General features: G+C 37.6%; 1 protein-coding gene across 1 annotated transcript; it reads left to right on the top strand.

Annotated features, from left to right (window-relative positions):
* Nucleotides 1-17,485: 17,485 nt before the first annotated feature.
* LOC139143601 (alpha-1A adrenergic receptor-like) lies at nucleotides 17,486-21,237 on the top strand. Its single transcript, XM_070714067.1, has one exon. It carries the CDS (start codon nucleotides 18,148-18,150, stop codon nucleotides 19,267-19,269), a length of 1,122 nt encoding a protein of 373 aa, XP_070570168.1. The 5' UTR covers nucleotides 17,486-18,147; the 3' UTR covers nucleotides 19,270-21,237.
* The last annotated feature ends 762 nt before the right edge of the window (nucleotides 21,238-21,999 follow it).

Here is a 21,999-nt window from a genome sequence, read left to right as displayed (position 1 = left end):
TGGTCACATACCTTCGGGCACATAGTCCCAAGTTTGTGCAATATTATATAATATTGAACATCTTTAATACCCGTTTTACTCTCAGAGTTGAATGCCAATTTTGACAGTCGTCATGACAAAAACACGACCCTCTTTCTGTGTCCAGCTGGGTTTGACTGCATTTTAATAGCTCACCCCAAAGTGACAGACCGGGCATGGCATGCCAAGTACTGACTGAATTTCAGGTGTCAGGCTTTGGTAGTCCGTGTGGACTACCATTTCATGGATTTTGGTAGCCCCAGAGAAAAGTTGGTAGTCTGTGGACGCGGGACTACCGCTAATTTCGAGCCCTAAAATGAAACGTGCTATGTACATTGAAGATTATTGAAAGTCATTGTGCATTTTTACTTCAGCAAATACCTAATTTGCATATTTAAGGAACTTTTTCTAATTAGGGAATATATACCTGGATTAACTTGATCAAAGTTGACGAAACGTGCTATGCATATCGATGGTACTAGGTTACAACAATATTGAAAGTCATTAAGCATATTAACTTCAGCTAATCAATAATTTGTATATTAAGTGAACTTTCCTAATTAGGGATATATCTGTATTGGCATGATCAAAGTTGACGAAATTTGATATGTACATTTCAGATACACTAATATAACAATCACGGAAATTGTCTTAGCAGTTTTAGAAAGACTTGTTACCAATTTACATATTAATGAACTTTCCTAATAAGGGATATATATGTGTATTGACTTGATCAAAATTGACGAAACTTGCTATGTACATTGAAGAAACTATAATGACCAAAAGTCGGTTTAGATTTCTTAGAACATCTAATAACTAATTTGCATTTTCAACGAACTTTCCTTATTAGAGATGTATATCTGGATTGGGTTAATCAAGGTTGACGAAACGTGCTATGTACATTGAAAATACTACGATATAACATTATTGAAATCATTTAGCATTTTTATTTTAGTTAATTAGTAATTTGCGTACTTCACAAACTTTCCTAATTGGGAGATGTATATCTGGACTGACTCGACTAAAGTTGACGAAACTTGCCATGTATATTGTAGATACTATGACATAATATTACCAAAAGTAAGTTTTGATTTTGTAAAACATCTTATTACTAATTAGCATATTTAACGAACTTTTCTAATTAGGGATATGTCTTGATTGACTTGATCAAAGTCGATGAAACTTGCTATGTACATGGAAGAAACTATGGAAAATATTAATGAAAGTTGTTAAGCATTTTTACATCAGCAAGACACTAATTTGCATATTTAATTAACTTCCTATCTATGGATACAAGACTGGAGGGACTTTAAAAAAGTTTATGAAACTTACTATGTTTATTGATGAGACAATTATATTGTGTAAGTGAAAGATATTTTGCATTTTCATGTCAGCTATTTGCATATGTAATGAGCTTTCACAGTGTGGCATATACAGCTTGAAGGACTTGACTGAAGGTAATTACACTTGCTATATAAAGTGATGATACAATGACAGCCGTCAAAGAAATTTAGTATTTTATTTCAGCTAATTACATATTTGAATACTTAATGACCTTTAGCATTAATGTGTGGTGAATATTGTTCATTATGTTGATCATAACACTTTCAATGAAGTTGCAAACATGTGGCAAAGGTTCAAATTTACACATAACTGCAATGTATAATGAAACACGTGAGCATTTCCAGTTCATATCTGGTTATGTCTAGGGAGTATATCTAATTCTGTCTACCCTGAGACTGATTATTCCAATCATTTATGACTGTGACCAACTGCCCCACACTTCATTCAGTCGCTTTGGAGTGATGGAGTACAACAACCTATGTTGGTCACTGACCTAAGAGCGACATATCCGTATTAAAACACCTGCCCTGAATAGAATGGGGGGAGTGTTGTAGAACAATGTTGCTACAGATTTGAAGTTTCCGGAAGAACCCCAAACAACATCGATGATGACTTTTCATCAGCGACGATTGAAAATAGCGAATTCTACGCCGACGACAAAACTATCCGGACGTGCTCTACACTTGCTGCATGTATATCGACCTTAAAGTCCACAGTGGCTCTCCCATACGATAACGGTAAATGTATCCTGTAGTTCTTTCCTAGTGTCAACGTAACACAATAATCTATTGGATCTATTTATTACAGTTGTAAATCGTGACACAGATTTAGCATTTTATTCATATCGCCAAAGGAGGATTTATTACGATTGTGAAAGGAAGAGACATTAGTCAGAAATACTCGAAATTAGTTTCACATGAAAGCTATATTTTCAGGGAAAGATAAAACTACAATAAATTAAAGCACGTGATGAATGAGTCGAAATTGATGGATACGAGATTGCATCAAAACGGGCGACAAATCTCTATTTATAATGAGGCATGGCATTTACCAAGTATGGTATGACCTCACCTCAGGCGGCGTAAACCATCTTTATCGTAGCAGCGTGATGCTGAAGACCTGTCGTAAACCAGGCATTAATCTCGTCAAAGAGTTTACAGCGATATTGTCAAGGAGAGGTGTGTGTCTTAAGAACGTGCAGGATGTCCTGAACCTCTCGTGACGTCTTTCACGCGCTCACTAGTGAAAAGTAGCAGGAGAGGTGTGCATCTTAAGAACGTGCAGAATTTCCTGAACTTATCGTGTTTCACAAGTGAAAAGTAGTTCTACGTGGATTACAGTTCAATTGATATCTGATCATCTGAAGTTACCAAGCATCAGAGAGAGAGAGAGAGAGAGAGAGAGAGAGAGAGAGAGAGAGCAGCATTTTGTGCCCGCCAAAACACGATACTATTATTTCTCGGATCGGATTGTCTTGCAAATCAACAGATGCAGTGAGTGAATCTTTCATGAATCATATGAAACATTTTCATTGATTGTAATGAAATGCTTGGTACATATATATAAACATCGAGAAAAACAAATCATACACTTTGTGTTGAAACAAGGACACATTTTCGTGTTGATAATGGAATTGATTAAAAGGGAAAAGGAAGTATAATTTTGATAAAGTTTTTAATTGTTGTTTTCTTTCCATATTCGGCTTTATAGTTTATTCCCAAAACTCATTCATAGTTTGAATCAAACTCCATTTTTATGCTCGAGTTTTATCCACAGACAAGAAAATGAGGTTGAAGGTTGAGCATTTTGAAACGACCAGTGTTCCATTGGTAACTCTCTCGGTACATAAGCCATATCGATATTGATTACTTTAACGTATTTGTCAAAAACGTTGCACATGACATATAAAGGTAGTGCTTACAAAGTGAATGCTGAGCCGATAATACGCTTTTCGGAGTAGAACAAGAAAATGTTTAAAATCATAAATAAAGAGTACTGAAATAATATAAGTATACAGCCATTTTAACTTAAAACGTCATACATAAACGTGAGCCCTTTTATCGTTCCCTGACTCCATGTTTTGGAGTCACAGTGGTCTGACAACACGGTCCCACGATCTGAGTGACTTTATGTCATGGCAATAACGAGGAAGGCTGTCTTACATTCTAAAATACAGTAAGCTTCTAATGATATAGTTGTCGCACTGTATGTAGTGGCTTGTCTCCATTTGATTCATATCAGTCACAGCTTGTTGCATAACAATATGGTTATGAAATTGATGGTTGCTTTTAGAGAAATTAGATAGGACTTTTCAGTAGAGAAAAACAATGCTGAACTATGTGCTGCAATTTTACGGGATTTTCAAAAACATTCAAAATCGCCCACAGTAGGAGCGGCGACTCCGAGAGATACAATGTTTTCATAAGTCTGGCAGCAAGACATCTTCAATGTCATCGTCCAACTCTGCTCCATTAACCGTTTTGAACAGGTTAGTAAACCACATTGTTCACTAAGAATATATTGCTCGTCATCGACTCAAATAGATACCATAAAACGCCAGGATTAACTGTTATGTTCTAATATTTTAACTTTGAAATTATGTTGCCTGCGATGACCTAATCATTTGTCTAACTTAAACCAATTTTGTTCGATTGTCTGCAAATTCAATCGTTTGATATGCACTTCGATTGCGTTTCCTAATCGCCGATTACTCGTTTGTCCTGAGAGGTTTACGTGATTGGTAAAAAGCTTAAGACGGTATTAACGATGCTAGAGATGGCTTCCAATGGAGCCTGTTACTTTGCATGTCTTAGGGCTACTAGATAGGAAAGCATTTATCAGGATTGCTACTGACATTTTAACGAGGGGCAAACATTGCATTTGACCCATTTCCTGCAATTTCTTTCAGTATTTCCATCGCCTTTTCAGCTTTCCCTCAATCGAAGATACTAGGCGGGGAGTGTGCAAAAACAAAAAAATATTGCTATTTTTTTAATATTTGCAAATTGTGTTGGTCGAAGTGGTTGGGCAAGAAAATGGTGTTGTCGACTTATTTTTGAGACGCGATGTATGAAATACATCCCACTGTTTGATTAAATGTTGTGTACATTACTTGATGATAAACATTAATGGTTATATCATTTCCGCAAATATCTGTAATATTCCAATATAGGTGAAATCGAACGTAGTTACACCCACTTTTGAATACATTTTTTCAGTATGTCTTCTCGTACCTTCTCTTCTTTGCTGTCTGCAAGTAAATTGAATAAACTGACGCTGTACTAGTCATTAGTCTGCCACGAGGACCTGAAAGCGCGTGCACCTACAGTGACTTGATCTTAGTTATTGCAGGGGGCGTCTTTTATCATAAAAATGGAAACAAACCTCCTAGTTTAACGTTGAATCTTTGGCAATACCGAAAAACGTTAAGTCATCATTCTTCAGTCTCTCCCTAGAGAGCCCTATTAAGCACATCACTTATCTATGCATTGAACGCAAATACAAGTAACGTCCCCAGGGGTTAGTCGTTCTTGCAAGCGGCAACCTTGAATTAACTCCTCCGGGTAAAGCGTCCTATAGCGTCAAGGACTCTCTCTTAAGGGATGGACCATTAGATCTTGGGAGGGGGTTGCCACAATGAAATTGTGAAACATTTTTTTTTTACAGTTGTAAATTTCTAAATTTTTTTTCCAAATAAGAAAAGCTGTGATAATTTTTTTTTTCTGAGTAAATTTTCAGGAGGAGGTCAGGAGGGGGGGGGTCCCCTCCTGCCGTTGGAGCTTTAGACAAATAGAGATTAAAATGGTGTTATTTGGTGGCACTTGGGGAGTATTTTTATCAGATTACACACCTTCCTCTGAAACATGGTCTTCTTGGTCCTCAGTAGCTTCCTATAGTTTTGAAAATTGACTACTTGGGTTTCCTGGCTTTCCTTTCTACTGCATGGTGAATGCGTACATTCACCCCACCAAACATCATGCATATCTCATGATTTACAATTGATTTTGACAAGCTGAGAAGCTGTTTGGAAAATATAGTGGCATTGTATATTTGTGTTTTTAGGGCAATTTTTGTCCTTTTTGTTAATCAAAGCATCTATTTCTCTGTAGCAGCAAGTCCAAATTGATTAGATGAGTATAGATGTGGTGAAATTTCAATATTTGTCGTTTTAGGGCAATTTATGCCATTTATGGTCAAAAAATCTGTATTCTCTGAAAGGGCTTGTCCAATTTCTTTGAAATTTGCTACATAAGTCCCTTAAGATTTTTTAAAATCATGCTCTTTTTTGTGGTGGAAAAATTCTTCAGATAATTGTCATTCAGCATTTGCTACACACAAACGATTATTCATGCAGATTTATTCAATATTTGCTATAGAGAAACCTTCAAAGTTCAACCCTTTTGTGTGTTTTTGTGTTGGGATTTGTTGGATAGATGGCATTCTACGTAGTGTATTGTTGAATGTTAAAAAATGTGTTTCTGTTGTTTTTAAGGCTGTTTTTTGAGAAAAAAATTGAAAATGCCTTTTTAAAAGCAAAATAATACATAATGACTTGATATGTTGTTTCATCATTATTGACGTGTTTCTACTTGTTCACACATTCTTGCATTCATCATTGCAATAAAATGCTGTGAAAAAAAATGAATCTGATGTGGCCTGCATCTGTTCACCTTGATCTTAAAAGGCAAATATAACTTTCTGTCTTGACAACCATACCATAGTTTCAATGTTATACCTAGTGTACCTGCTTGGTTTGTACGCAGGAAACAAGTAGAAAACAGGTTCTATAATTTTATAATTTTCAAGTGATCAGAATACAAAAGTCCTGAAAAGATAAGATAATCACAACTTCCAGTATAAGGGATACAGTCACTCTAAATGTATAAATTAAAATTAAAAATGTACCTGGAGGATGTACTAAAAATACAGAAAGTTGCTTCCTGTCGGTAAAATCTAAAAACAATTCAAGATTTTTCAAGACTGTTGCAGATATTTTTTACGCATTTGTATTCTTATTTATTTTTTCTTATTTTACAAACTAGTTTGAAGATTTTTTTTCTAACTTTCTGCTCTGAAATTTTTTTTTCTTTCTGTTTTTTGACCACCCCCTCCCAAGATCTAATGGTCTGTCCCTAAAAGGCGAGTGTCTTTTCGTAGAAGGGCGATCGAACTCAACTGTTTTTGACTAAGATTAAAATGGTACCTCATCCGTATCGTACAACCTTGTCAAGTTTTTTTGTCCACAATTTTATGTCTTTCTGAAAAGAAATATAGTTTTGTCTTCAAAATATAAAACAGCGCCAGGAACCTAAAATTCGTAAATGTATTGTATTTTAACAAGCATACCGAAAAGAATGGTAGGTTCAAGTTACTATGAATTGCATATATTTAACCTATGAAAATGTTATGATGGAAGGAATATTCAGCGGGTCCGAATCGTTAAACACTAAACTTGCACTAATATTTTTTTTTTTACTTTGAGATTTTTCGGTCTCAATTTTAATGTTTCATTTTTAAATCGAGCAATTACTGTCACAGTGTCAAATCTTTGTGAAATCTTTAATTGTTGATTGAGAGTGTGATAAGGCAATATTCTCATCAAAACAAGAACACACACGTTGTAGTGAGGCAGAAAATATGGAAGATTAAAAGAACCGATTATTTTTCTTAAAATTTGTTCGTGTTCCCTTGATGCATACTGCCTCAAAACACAAAAATTTGTGCACCATGTAATGTGGTTCTTATGACTTTAGTTGACTGAATTATTCATAATTTTGTATTTCTCTGAACTCACAAAGACATTCCGAGTAAGGCTATATACATTGTTAAAATGTTAAAATCGATAAGCTGTTTAAGCTGCTTGCCACGTGAGGTTTTCACACACGTTTGACTCGCTCCGCAGATCGTCAAGGTCATAAAGGAAGGGGAACCGAGGTTCACCTTCTACTTGTAACACTGTTAAATGACCCGTTAAAAGGCGACTCCCAAAATAGAGGCAAATAATCTCGATCTCTTCCCTTTCATTAGCTGTATGAATCATGGACTGAACCACGAGCATTGTGACCTGTCGGCCATATTGGATTGTAAATCAGTGACGCCATGGAAAAAATTATACATGAACAAGTTTTAAAAAATGGTCTTGTTTTCGGAAATTTTCAATATAATACTAGATTTGAAAGAGGATTGCCCTTGATGCCAGGAATGTGACATCATTTCCAACCCGCTCTTCAACGAATAATCTTTTTAACAAGTTGCACTTCCTTAAAAGGTGGCAGAAGACAAAAATGTTCAGTAAAATTTAGTCTTTAAAGGGACAGGTACATTCTATTAAGTTGTTGACCTACCACTGGGAATTTTGTGACTAAAACAGTATTTTAGGTCAGCCAAGTACGTGGCAGACAAAGCACGGTTTCAGACATGGCGAGGAGCCGCCGCAATAAGAAACCAAAATCCCAAAAGTCTCTCCGACTTCGAATCTGCCCAGAAGCTAGACGAAAGGGGCAGTATTAACATTTATTAAATATATATAATTCCGTCATCCAAATGACAAATTCAGAAATCTCGGATTTTGGTACTTAGAGAATTTACGTTGCCTGACATTTAAGAATCACAAATACTCCATGAAAGATTACCATTAGCATGAACCCTCAAACTGATTACTGATCGCAAACTGTAAATATCTGCAAACTGTAAATTGGTGCCATAGGTTATATAATCCATAGATGGGGCTCACCTGGCTATTTCTTCGACAATATTATAGCTACTATACCCATACTAATGTATGAACCATCTTTCATTTGAAATAGTAATTTGAGTAATAGTCACAAGAAGGATTAGTCCTATCTTCAAGGTAAAAGTGCCTTGTTCTTCTGTATGTTTGCTGTGTTTCCCAAATTACTACGCGGATCACAAGAGAACCTATTGCATTCTTAATGATCTGATGCCTTGCACCAAAAATCCGTGAGTAACATTTATCAAGCGAACACTGCGAGATTTTATAGGTTTGAAGTTTGCTATTCCCTGTAATTTTATTTTTTACGTCAGAATGTATGATACCACAAACAACACTATCCGATACAGCATGTCCATCACGACATAGTGGTTTTCCTGTCATTTCCCCCGTTTTCTCACTTCCTTCTCCATCAAAGTCAACGTACATGGTTACACCCTAATTCGTTCGGATTCATTACTTCACCTCACAATACATCCGAGAGATTGAATTACGAGGAACTCGAGATCGGCTCCTTATCTGTGATCGAGTCGGGACTAATTGAGTCATGTGATTCCCAAAGATGGCTGCAGACTACCTTGTCAGAAACGGTGTTCTAATCGCGTGACAGGAACCAAATGCATAGTGTCTGGCTAATGAGAGTTTCCGGCATTCGTTAGTCTACGTGTACCCGAAGGCATAACATCAACACTTGCCTTATTCGGAAACGTTTCGCATACCTTCCGCTGTTCTGACTTCTCCGACGACGGATAAATATCGATCTGAGTCACCTAAGCTCGTTCGTGACGTAGACAAAGTTCACACTTGGGGTCCCGTTGTCGATAAGTCTTTTATCGGATTTTAACAGTAGGGATTTTCAATTTAAGATCAACTTTCCTGACCCGTCCGTCAGTGTGACTTTGTAAATCTTCGCGTCAATAGCGCAACTATTAAACATGTTGTCAAAGATAATCCTGAAAACGACATGCAGGCCGTGTGAGTTAATTCTCGTTTCGACGACTTTGGTGATAACGAGATAACAAAACAGCGCATCCCTTAAAATCGATCCGAATCAAATATCCTACAAAGCCTAGTATACTTATTCAGTAGATGAAGTACACGTGCACAGTCAGGTCAATACAGGAGCACTACACTGGAATATCCGAGAAAGTATGTAACCTTGACTTGAAGCAAGGTACTTCTGTTAAGATAATCACACGTCAGTCTAGGTGTGGGTGTCGCCATTTGTCACAGGGCAGCAGTCACGGATGGAAAGATGGTCCCTTACAAAGGTCACGGGCCTATACAATGTCAACAACTTTCTTAGGCTGATGTGTTAAAAAGGACGCGTTATATCAATATCCTGGTACCACCACTTACTATTAGTGGTTCAGAATGGTCCAACTACATCGTGTAAACAATAAATGTCTCGCGGACCTCATAATGCTTTACCTTAAATGTTATAATGGATCGGCGGAGCATTTTGAGACAATATGCAAATGGTGCATCGATGTTTAATATGGTAAGAGTTTCCTGTGATCGACATCAAAGAATTGGAACACCAAATAGCCTAAAAAGGCTTGCCTTTTTACTGAACATGTCCTTCAACCTCATCGAAAATTGACATATGAAGTACGAAAACATATCGTAAGCAAGTTCATAGAAAGCATAGAAGCGCACTTGTTTATGTTAATTATTGAACCCTGTAGATTCTGCAGTCATTCCATGGATGACAATTCACCACAGGAAACATTTATGATGTCTGCGATACTGCTGATTAATCTCATATCGTGTTCATTACTCTTTTACGGGACAATACCTTTTACAAGAGGGATTACTCAATTGAAATGTATTCCTCCCATTTGTCCAAAATGTAGAATACAAATTATGTTTTTGCAACACGAATATATTCGGCAGAATTCATCTGTGTAGCTCAAAAGCTTACGTGACCTGCAGTCACAGCCATCAAGTAAACTCCGCGGGGTATCTCGGTCGTCGGATTAGGTTATTGGTTTAATGCAGAGAATAACATATGTATAATGTAGTGGAATAAATACCATAAATCTTGAACCATATTGAAATAAGCGTATTCAAACGAATCTTTGAAAAATGAACAAGCGCCGCTGCCTTTTATCCTTTTGTTGTTCATTTTTATTGAGAGTCCAAAACAAGGTCGATTTGTCGCAAACGCGTAAAGTATTCATGTTTCTAAGAATAAAACTTGTAGGATGATCTGCGAGGCACCTTTTACAAAGAGGAATGTAAAATTAGGTATGTTTGATTTAATAATGTCCGTGTAAAATCAAATCACAATAAATGGAAATAGCTCATGATTTAGACTTGAATGCCGTTGGTATCCTATGTGGTTAATAAGGGAACCAGTGCTCGGATAAATGAATTTGCATCTGAAGCTTGCATAACGACTTCCTTGTAGCATCTTTTGGTAGCTCCATGCTTGTAGCATAGGCGAGTTACATATTGTGCTCGGTAAATGATACCGTAGGCTAGCTGCAAGTGTTTACAAATTAAATTCGTGCATCAGTGCTGCTTTATAATTGGACATAATGATGTTTTCAAGGATTCATTACGAAAACGATTCATGAAAACCTGGAATAAAATAGATAATTTACCTTAAACGGATGAAAACACAGAAGAACAAAATCGTTTTATACCCACACAAACTCTTGAGCGCGGCATTGCCCCTCGAAATGAAATAGGCTTTTAACTTCGTTTTCTTCACTCTAAGGTACCTGAGGTAGTCCAAATGCTAACGTACTATGTTCGAAGATCTGTCAGAAATTTAACGGCTTATACATAATTCACACGTTTTTATAGACTGCGTTAGGTAGAAAGGAAAAATGTGTCCTTGGCATAGTTGGAGAAGCAAGGGATAATTTCACGGTGTCCTTGTGAAGCTTTCCACTACATTTGAACTTCCATATAGATCACAAAGTCTTCAAGCCTCGTCAATAAGCAAGGAACGTGTTTATCATAAAAGTAATTTCTCACTTTTGCCATGGCTTGCTTGGAAAAACCTTTCGAGCACGAACATATGACAAATGTTAAACTAGAAAACTCTGCAAAGGGCATTCAAGGTTAAACTTGATTGTTCTTCTGTTTGTATGTGCCAAAGGTCTGATCCTGTCCAGTGTCACATGACAAACAAATTACAACATTCAGTTAACAATATATCTATCAGGTGCATCGTATCTCACACGCTCATCTTGGATGCCATTGGTCAAAATGGAAAGAAATAGGCGACGTGTCCTCTATTAAACTTTCAGTTTCTTGTATAACCGACATCATTTCAGTACAAGTTACCGTCATTGCATGTATTGTTGAACGATCGAAAACTATGTTGTTACCTTTGCAAGTTCCAGCAAACGTCATTCACTATTTTTCAAAGAACAGACAAAGAAAGCAGTGCCATACGCGATAATTGAAAGAGCTTCAACCTCTTGCAATAATGACACTAATAACCAGATCGTTTAATTTTCTCTTTCCCAGAATATGAATATCGTAGGGTCGTCTGCACATAATGAATTATTGTAATGCTGTACAATATCTCATGGAGAAATTTTCGTGTATACATTTTCCATGATTCAATATCACTAATTAACTTCCAAACAAAAAGGAGTTTCACACAGTTAACTGTAGTTTAGTCATGAATATTATGACTCTGTTATGGTCTACCTACCTTCTCTTTTGTCAACATGTATTGGCTACCCTAGATCTTGCCGTTGGTAAAGAAGGGGCACCTGGATGCGAGGCGATGTTCAAGCATAAGCCCTATCATAAAGTTCTCATCTGGTCGTTCCCATCTGGTGTTTTTTAACGTGGGCTATGCACAGGCCACGAGCAATATTTTCATATATGTTTGTCATAAAATTTACGAGAACAAGTAAATTAAAATGAATACTAGTAACCATAACACAAAAATCACCTCAGATATTAATCACACTGATTTCCTCTACAATGCTTTGTGCGAAGAAGTTGACTGCACTAATGAGGACTTTGCTTTTTAATTTTTAATTCTTAAATGTAATTAGTTCAGTGACATGTATGTGCGTTCTTCCCTATGTTTGGCAAGGTTAATAGGGTTTTTAAAAGGAAATTGACAGGGATAAATCTACCAAATTGGCTATATTGTTTTTTTTTCTGTAATTTTTCCGCGGAGCAGTATCACCATAAATTCACAGAATTTTTTCCAATCTCATGTCTCCGGCTGACCTGCTTTCCTTATGCCTAGTAATATATGAGCTGTTTTCAATCACTAACCTCCAGCAATAAGGCGTGTCGTACGAAAGAGAAATAATTCAGCGAATAGTAAAGGCTCACCTCTACAGTAGTTGACCCCGGTGGCCTACATATGTTGAAAACGAATCCAGAAATACAACCACCTTGTTTTGGGAAAACCCGATGGTATCAAAGTTGTTTTTTGAAAAGTGAACGTATGACTGCAAAAGCTTTTAGCTATTCCAACAGTGTTCATAGGTCTTACTACTCATTGAATATTTTTACCTCTTTGCAGTGAATTTGCAATATGGACACAGTAGCTATAATAGAATTTGGATAATGACATGTTATGATCAACAACACATCAAAAATAAATATTTAAATCGATTGGGTAAAATTTGTAAAAACAAATTTGCGACCATTAGTGCATTCGTGAGTATATATCCTCGTTGCTTATGGGGGAGTAAAAAAGGATGGTATTCAGTAAAGCGTTTGCAAGGCATGATTGGTCACACTCTAACTACCCTCTAAATGTAATGGTTTATACCCAGACATCGCGGCCATGTTGTATTTTGAGCCTTTAGAGACGCAATTGTCAGTAAGGGAAATACATATAGATTACATATAGCGTATAGATTCTCCTCAGCATGGCGGAAATATATACATCCTTTGAAAATACAGTTGGTAAATTGGTGGTCATTGTCATTGAAAATTATTTGACAGCTTGGCCGTCTCGCAGAGGAAATTTGTTTTTGATAATATTTATTCAAATGACAATGACGAAAATTGAATGCTGTCACACAAGAACGAATTTAAAACGATCAAATTTCATTGCTTGTGAGTTATTGGTAATTTACTCAGATGCCAAGACAAGATAAATCATGCAAATAGCGAAATTAACAAGGAGAAACAAAGTACTGGGTCGTTGTCCTAGAAACCAACTTTATAACAAGTTTATCTGTGAACGTGTACGCAAGAATAGATTGAAACTGAAATTGATAATTGATACAAAGAGGGTTTGCTATGGAATGCAAGGGGGCGAAGGTTTTAAATATAAACGTATTGACATTCACAGACTAATGAAACTGCAGTGTATTGCATTTCACGATTGCTAATGGGTGGGGGTGGGTCGAAAGGAGTATCTTGGATGGCCTATGACATATAATATCAATTCGTATAGGTTTAAGGAAAAATACGCCCCGGGGACAGATATTCGGACTCATTCTTATCTAAACCACCATTTATGAAGGTACATTTTAAAGCCGTCGATATAAGAAAACTTTTCACCGTAACTTCGCTTTTCGAAAATTGGAAATTTTATTTTCTCTATATGGAGTAAATATAGGGATGGTGGTCATTTTGAATTTCAAATATCGGTAAATCTTGGGTAATTTGTTTAATTCTCTAGTACCAAAATTTGCACAGTGATCCCTGATTTTTATTCTTGACTTTGAAAGAGAATGGTTAAAATATTCATAGAGGAAAGTTTGAGCAAAAGTGTAAGTCTTTCACTTTCAAGACTCATACTATCTTAATCGAGGTAACATAGCAAGTCGTTAGGCACAGAGTACAAAGCTAAATTCACCGAATAAAACTCTCTCCAGTTCGTTTCTCAAAGTGTCAGTCTACTATTAAGTCCTCACACATATCCCAATCACTGCGACGTGTAGAGACTTAACTCGCGACTTTTGCAAACGGTGGCGATTCTTGAAAACGGATCAGACCTATATTTCAACTGTATTTGATGAACCACACGTGTCGAGCAGCCGACATTTGGATGATGAATGGAATGTAACGTGTCCCGACCGCTTGAAAACAAGTGCACTTCAAATTCGCTCAGCCTTTCATCCGATAAAAATTTGCAAATTGTCTGCCAGCACTAGCGTTCACTCATACGTGACACTGTACATTAATCATAAGATGTATAATAGAAGTCATATACGGTGCTGTTATTCTCTCGAAAACAATATTTTAAAAGCAATTTCGAATAATCACAAAAGTATCATATTGCGAATTAGTCGACATATTTTTCGAAAAGAAACATCATATTTCATATTACATTTAACTTGAATCTTGTTCAGTCACCCTGAAACTAAAGAGGTTTCTTAAAATGAATTGTACATATAAAGAAGTACTTATATGGTGGTGACAAGAAGCAAAACAGAGCAAATATGTTGAGCTTTTGGGCTTCAGGGACATCAAAGAACATCGAACACGTGAACAAAACCTCTCCTTTCCATGTTTTCAGGCATAATCTGAGAAAAACTCAATGATGCAAGTAGGCAGCGAGGAAGCATAGTGCCATCTCAGAGCTGTCAATGTTTGAGTTATTGCTTGAAGAGAACTGCTTCCCATCTGGATGAAGCTGAAGCGAAACGTGTTTAAAGCCAAACGCACAGAGAGAGTCTTACATCATCTAAGCGGCGCCCATTTAGAAAAGTGAGCGACGAAGCCATCGCGGCAAAGTTCAAAGAGAGACATCTTTTGCCGGTCCGGGTTTTAAATTCAGATTTGAAGATGCCGTTTCCTTTATTTGCAAGTGCTTCTCATCTCTGTTTGAAATTATTAGCAATTATTAAACATATGTTACAGTTGAAATATCAAACGTAGCGCCGCCTATTAAACTATGTCATCGGCGAGAAGACTGATTAAATCGGAGAAAGACAAAATGATACACTTAATAAAATTGAAATTTGTATTAAGGACATATCCAAAGGTTGGACACACAAAAGTATGGGAAATAATGCATATGTTACCAATATTCATTTTTTCTTGACATGAATCGTTAGAGGGGATGTACTCTATGAATGAACGGGAATAATACACTCCGTTGCTTACATTATTTGCCGCTTGTGTTGGTGCCATTCTTAGGTTTCTTCAGGACGACCGATGCAACATTCTACCGATCGTCGAGGTGCTGCAGATTTCTATAGCAAAGACGTCATCTTACTTACTAAAATTGCTAAATGGCAAAATATATGAAGCGAGAAAGGAGAAACCCCAGGTTGTCAAATTGATTGACAGTAATGTATTCTACCTTTGATATCCGACGGACGACTGGAGATTTAATCTGCCATAAAAATGGACGTTCTACAGTTTGTTAGACCCTTTCGATCGAAATACTTTATTCTTGAAAAGGTGATTTGAAAGTATACGAAATGATTATGAATGTTGTATATATAGAGAGACGGAATCAAATTACACACGCATCTTATCGCTCTATTTCCTTGCAAAAAAGTGAGACTCGACGTCAAAGAGTCTTGTGAAACAGTGAAACATTTCAAATTGTCCTTACAAGCTCGTCTATCTATAAACCATGCATTCCTAACTTTGGATGAGAAAATGCCTTGGATAAGGAACTTTCGTCCACGTTATGAAATGTACGGTGTTATCTGTGTCAAAGATATTTGTGAGACAGAGGGAGGGGGCAAAGTGTCGTAATGTGTTTCACTTACTTCGATATCCATTGTGATTTATGAATATTAAATTCGATAAAACATCATTGCCAATATAATGATTCAAAGTGGAGACAAATAATCATCACCATAATAATTGTCGTGTCTGACATGCTGAAGACAAACACAATGGAAGAAACCCGGTGTCTATATAAAGAACTAAGTTATAGATATTACACAACATACTGGTGCGCAGGTAGAATCTGTATATATATATATATATATATATATATATATATATATATATATATATATATATATATATCTGTGTGAAAGGAGTTATATATGTACGGTATGTATGTATTAATGTATAGATATATGTATAGATATATTATAGAATTATAACGGCGACGCGCTGACCATTAACGTTTATTTATGGGCAAGGGCGAGAGGAAAGCCAAAAATTAACGGGCGAGGCTTGCCGAGCCCGTTAATTTGGCTTTCCTCGAGCCCGCGCCCATAAATAAACATTAATGGTCAGAGCGGAGTCTGTTATTTCCATTATATTATCAACGAACCGAAGAAAACCGTCAAAATTTGCGAAAATTTCCGGAGCGAACGACAACTGGGCCCCAGAACTGAGCAATACGCGACAAAATGTCACGCGCGCTGTAAAAAATTGGCAAATCCGGAGATATTTTCAGAAAAAAGTATCTCAACTTGGCCCACAAGTGCTCCATTTTATTTTGTAATTGATTATGATTTACGTTTGAGCTGTAAAGTTACGATACTTTGAGTAGTTATTCTTATTATTTATATTCACGGGCATGAAAACAGACCATTACTGTGTATTTGTGGTCAGTCACGTGGTTCAGCTCGACCAATCAAAATGCAACAGCCAGGGCATGGTAATATAATGATGTATGTATAGATATATTGATGTATAGCTGCAGGTATAGATGTATTGATGTTCTTGAACGCTGCTTACATTTGTCCCGGATGACTTTCGTGAATTCTCAATGACGCAATGTACAACAGGATAATCAGTGGTGCCAATAACATTTGTCTGTAGGCTGGATTCCAAATTTCTACCTCAAGATGTTGATATGGGGGGCGCACAACAAAAGACTTAAACAAATATTTAGGTTGGAAGTAAAGCTAAGATTGTTTATTGCTTCATCAAATCCCAAGGATTTATCTTTTGTGGAGTAACCTATACTACAAATAAGGAAATGCTTAAAATGTCCCCATAGAAATATTAGAATTGTTATTGTGTTATTGTACAATTCATAATCTCTCGAGATGCAAGTGTCGTAAAATTAAACTTTCGAATCATGAATATTTATCTCCATCGACCTATATCATTCAAACCACTGTTACGCCGTTTATTGTAGAATGTTTAATGAGCACTAAGGATTAGTTATATAGAGATGAAGGCGTAGATTTGCGGGAAAGTGTTTTGTTATGTTTTTTTAATGTTTTTCGTTACAATTTGTTAATCGTTTTGTAGCTTAGACCACCGAAAAGATATAAAAGACTTGCGAATAATGTAATCAATCGCCAGAACAAGTGAACGAAGGAGGTTATACAAAAAAACTGCGCTTTGGTTATACAATTACGACCCCTTCAAAGTGCAGATGTTGTTCGAAGTCAATCAGCTTATCACGCTTTTCATAACGTGATCGCAAAAAAAGCGATCACATCACATTAACAATCGGACGCTACACATCCCTGGGAATGAATGGTGTGTTCCACATCCCAGTTACGTATATTAGCAGCAATTTCTAGAACATCAACTACAGTGCGCTGAGTTGCCCTTTGCTAGCCGATAACAGTTTTCGGTAAGTCTAATAATTAGCTGTCTTCGTACAAACTACAACCATAACATTGCAAGCTCTTTCTCAAGAATGTGATTACGGACGTTACTTGCTGGTAAAGTTTTGCTCTTGAAGTGGCGCACGAGCAAGCACGGCGTCAATTACAGCCATCCAACGGAATAATGTTTAACTGGAACCTGTATCGAGCATATGCTGGTGAAAGTGAACACCCGGATGGAAGATGGACTTGAACACTCTAATCTGCTCACTGAGTGCAGGAAAAAGAACCAAGCTGTGAATTGATTGTAAGCCAACCAGGGAATCGAGAAAATACATTGATCTGATCGACAGATTGAGAAATTTTGTTCTGACATCGCAGACGCAGACATTTTGGAAACAACCAGCGCGCCTGTTTGAACACTGTTTCAACCCTCGCCGCTCGGTAGATGAGGACGGCTGAAAACACGTTGCCGGAGCACGCTTTGTTGAAAAACGAAAATTTCGTCGGCACATAATTTAGTGGTGAAATCGTGACTTATTCTCGATGAAAAACTAATCTGACGATTGTGTAGCATCCCCGTTCTGACGCTGAGTCACACGATCCTCGCTTCGACTGTTTACCTACAAGATGAATCTCACCAATATGTCCAACGCTTCCTTATTCGATGGTGTAGATGAAATGCGGGATGACGCAGAGCAGTGGTACCACATTGTCATCCTCACCGTGCTGGGTGGTGCGATTATCCTGGAAAACGTTCTAGTTCTGGTCGCTGTCTGTATGAACAAGAAACTGCAAGAACTCGATAACATCAGTACAATTAATGTTGCATGCGCAGATTTACTGTCAGGCATGATCTTTGTCTTTCACTTTGTCGTCACAACGGTCCGACCGTATGCGTGTTCAAACATGATATATTGCGCGTTGGCATACACAGCCATGCCAGCCGCAATTGTAGCGTCTGTGTTTGCGTTGATGGTGATGAGTGTAGATCGTTATATTGGTGTCAGCAGGCCGTTAGAATACGCTGTTATTGTCACACCGAAACGTATAGCGTTTGTCATTGCAATGCAATGGATTGTCGCCATTTTCTTGGCAGTGCTGCCTGTCGTTATATGGAAGGGGGATCCCGTCGATTTTAAAGGCTGTGTCAATACAGAGTTGCTTTCGAATACCACAGCGGTGTATCTGTGGTACTTTTTAATTATATTTCTACCCATACTTGTGCTGCTCATGCTGTACGGAAGGTTGTTTTGTGTGGCTTACAGGCACGCTAGGCGAGTAGCACCGCTAGTAAAGCAGTATCGAACCAACTCGCCAAACGGATGCGAGATATCTACCATACATTTACCGAGCGGCAACTCACCAACGGTGACAGCAACGCCGGAGTCGAGCGAATGCGTGAGCAAAAAAATTCGCATCGTTAACAGAGCGTACAAAGCAACGCTTACCCTTGGAATAATCATGATTTGTATGGTTTTGACATTCATTCCCACCCAGCTGATGTTCGTCAAGTTCACGTGTAACAGCTGCATACCGATTGCGATGGCCCCACTCCGAACAACGTTGCTGTGCGCTCAAGTCAGCAATTCTGCCTTGAACCCTTTGATATACGCGTCACGAATGAAGGAATTTCGGCGCACTTTCTGTCGGATCTTTAGAATAATTTTTTGCTGCAAATGCAATGATGTTGACGATGCTAAGCCCGTTGGTCGCATAGTTCCTGTGATAAGAGACGGTTCCGATGCATAGACAGATGTCGTATGTGATCATTTGTTCGTTGCCATAGGATACATCGTACTCTGTAACAATGCTGCACTTGTTTAAGCTGATCTACCGTAACGGAATCATACTCAAACCGTTAATTTGAAGAGCTCGGCCAGAACATCGATAAGCTTATCACAGCTCATCTAAGATCAGTTTATCTTTCAGCCTCTCGTTGGCATGACTACAGGAACTTTGTGAGTAATCTTTTATACTGTGTAATCTGACGCGCCAGTCGCACTCACATTTTCACCACAAGGAACTTGATTGCTCACAACGGAAAGGACGATTGAAAGGAAAGGGCTTGGCTGCCCAGGACACGTGTGATGAAGAAAATTGAGCAATCGCAGTGGGATGCAGCAGATGCTGAGTACACCTAGAAATTAGTTTTCTTCTCACGGAAGAGTCTGAAGCATTTGTTCAGCCATCAACTTAACAGGATTCGCTGAATGCCATTCGACAATGTGAAATACATTCGGCCCACGTTCTTATATAGAGTTAGATATGAATGGGTCTTCAGTTTGCCGTACGTGTACCACATACGATGACTGCACTAGAATGCCAGTTTTTTTCTGCCTTTTACAGTCTGTCATTTACAGTGAGAAACTTATTAAAAAGACATCAGGTTGAAGACGGACTGGCGACATCATCCCGGACAATACAGAAGATTATGATTTCACGTTCTGCCTTTGAAATATCACGGATACACGGATGCTAAAATTTCACTCTCTTGATAGAAACGATGATTGCTTCGCGTCGGCGACAAGCTCAACGACTTCTTCTCGTCATCAGACACGTCAGCGCCATCTGTTTCTGAAAAGGAACCAACAGCTGTGAACGGCTGCCATGGTAATTTGCAGAACCAAGCCCGCACATCCTTTTTTCATGAGAATATTGGGAATGGAGAGTGTTTGTGCATATCATTCATCTTGCCAGGTATCTGGACAGCGTCGACAGAAACAGAAACGTATTCATATGTTATTCATGTTCTTTTCCGCTGGGTGTTAAAAGCATAGCAGTGAGATAGTTAATAATAAATTAATAGAACAGTAAAGTTGGAACACTGCAGTGAGGTAAATATTGACACATATGTGAAACGCATTAAACACAATCCGCCAGCCAAGGGCAGAGCTGACCATTGCTGTTTGTACTTAAAACTATCAACCGATGGAGATTTGTGGCTTTTAAAGACATGGATGTCCTATTCGATACAACATAGTCGTGTAGGTCATTCAATAGGACAAAAGGAAATCCTGATAGAGGTAATTAGGCTTGTCAGTTGTGTAAAGTCGCCATGACGACAGCGCCAAACACAATTATGTGATGGAATGGTGGCATATCAAAGCTAACGATTGCATGTAGTTTGTAACAAGTCGCCATGGAGAAACTTTCATAATTTTGCATATATTTGAGCAGTTACAAGAATATGTTATCAGACACTGGACAATAGCGCACAAAGAAAAAGGACAAAGAAAAACCATGTCGCTAATGGTCTCGCGGAATCAATTACAGTCAGGCATGGATACTCGTATGTCATTGAATGAATAATTCTCCAGGGTTTAGTTCGATGACGTAACATAATTAATATTCAGAGGGATTTAAATGATGTTAATCGTCGTCTCTCTGTCATAGCCTTGCAATTTACAACAGCTGTCTCCGACAGTGCATGTGTTTTAGAGATCTTCTCATCCTTTGCACAGAGAAAACAATAGCTGCAGAGGCTCTATTGATCCAAGAGGTCAACTGCGAGCATATTCACAAACGGAAAATAGTCACACTTGTAACATATGTCAAGGAAAAGAGAAATGAATATTATCAATTATGAAGAGTCCAATCGATGATTATGATGAACATTTTAATGCAAAAACCCACTTGCTGCCAAATAGTAGTGTCAATGATTGTCATTTCCCCCGTAACATTGACTGAAACGATAGAATTTAGGCATCAGGTGTTTTGTGTTACACAAAAAGAATTACCGAAATAGCATTCCGCCCGCAAAGTTGTTTGAATAATCAGTATGTTTCTGTTCATGTTGATATATATTGATATTTAATCTGATTTAATTTCCTCAACAAAATCGGAAACTGAAATTTTGCCCCTCTAGGGTATAATGAGCAAACACTTCTTTCACATTTTCATGAATATTACACCGATGTACATCCACGGGAGCTTTAATTACAAGGCAATGATTTCGTACATGGCTGGTTTTATTCACTACTTGAAAAATATTTGCGTGAGGTATGTGTCGTATCGAAGCTTTATTTGATCTAACATTGTCACGAAGGAAAATGTATTCCATCAAACTCTTGCCGGCACGCAATTTTCTTTCCTCGTTTGCTGCTACTGAAGCATAAAACATTGCTTCAAAAGTCCTTATGTATTAACGGTGTGTCTGGAAATATTAAATTGTGCATATTGATTTAAATTTATCACTGTCTACGTGATTTGCATAACACTCAATTTTTCTTGCACGTTCCGGCATACTGCCTAAATTCGTTTAAATCAAGGCATCCTTGTTGCCTTGTACACATGTATCTGAATTGTTTTCACCGCGAACTTCAGGGATTTACTGCAGGCAGAGCTGAAGCAACTGTTAACAATTTCTTTCGATATACTTTGCGTCTCATCGCGAGCTCAGACGCTTTTAGTTGTGAGCCACCCGTCGCTTCTGACTATGTGATCAGCGAATAAATTCAGTGGGGTGCACAAACTATTAAT

Source organism: Ptychodera flava, chromosome 11 (assembly GCF_041260155.1).
Source record: "Ptychodera flava strain L36383 chromosome 11, AS_Pfla_20210202, whole genome shotgun sequence".
Lineage (NCBI taxonomy): Eukaryota > Metazoa > Hemichordata > Enteropneusta > Ptychoderidae > Ptychodera > Ptychodera flava.
This window is presented reverse-complemented; position numbering and strand designations above follow the sequence as displayed.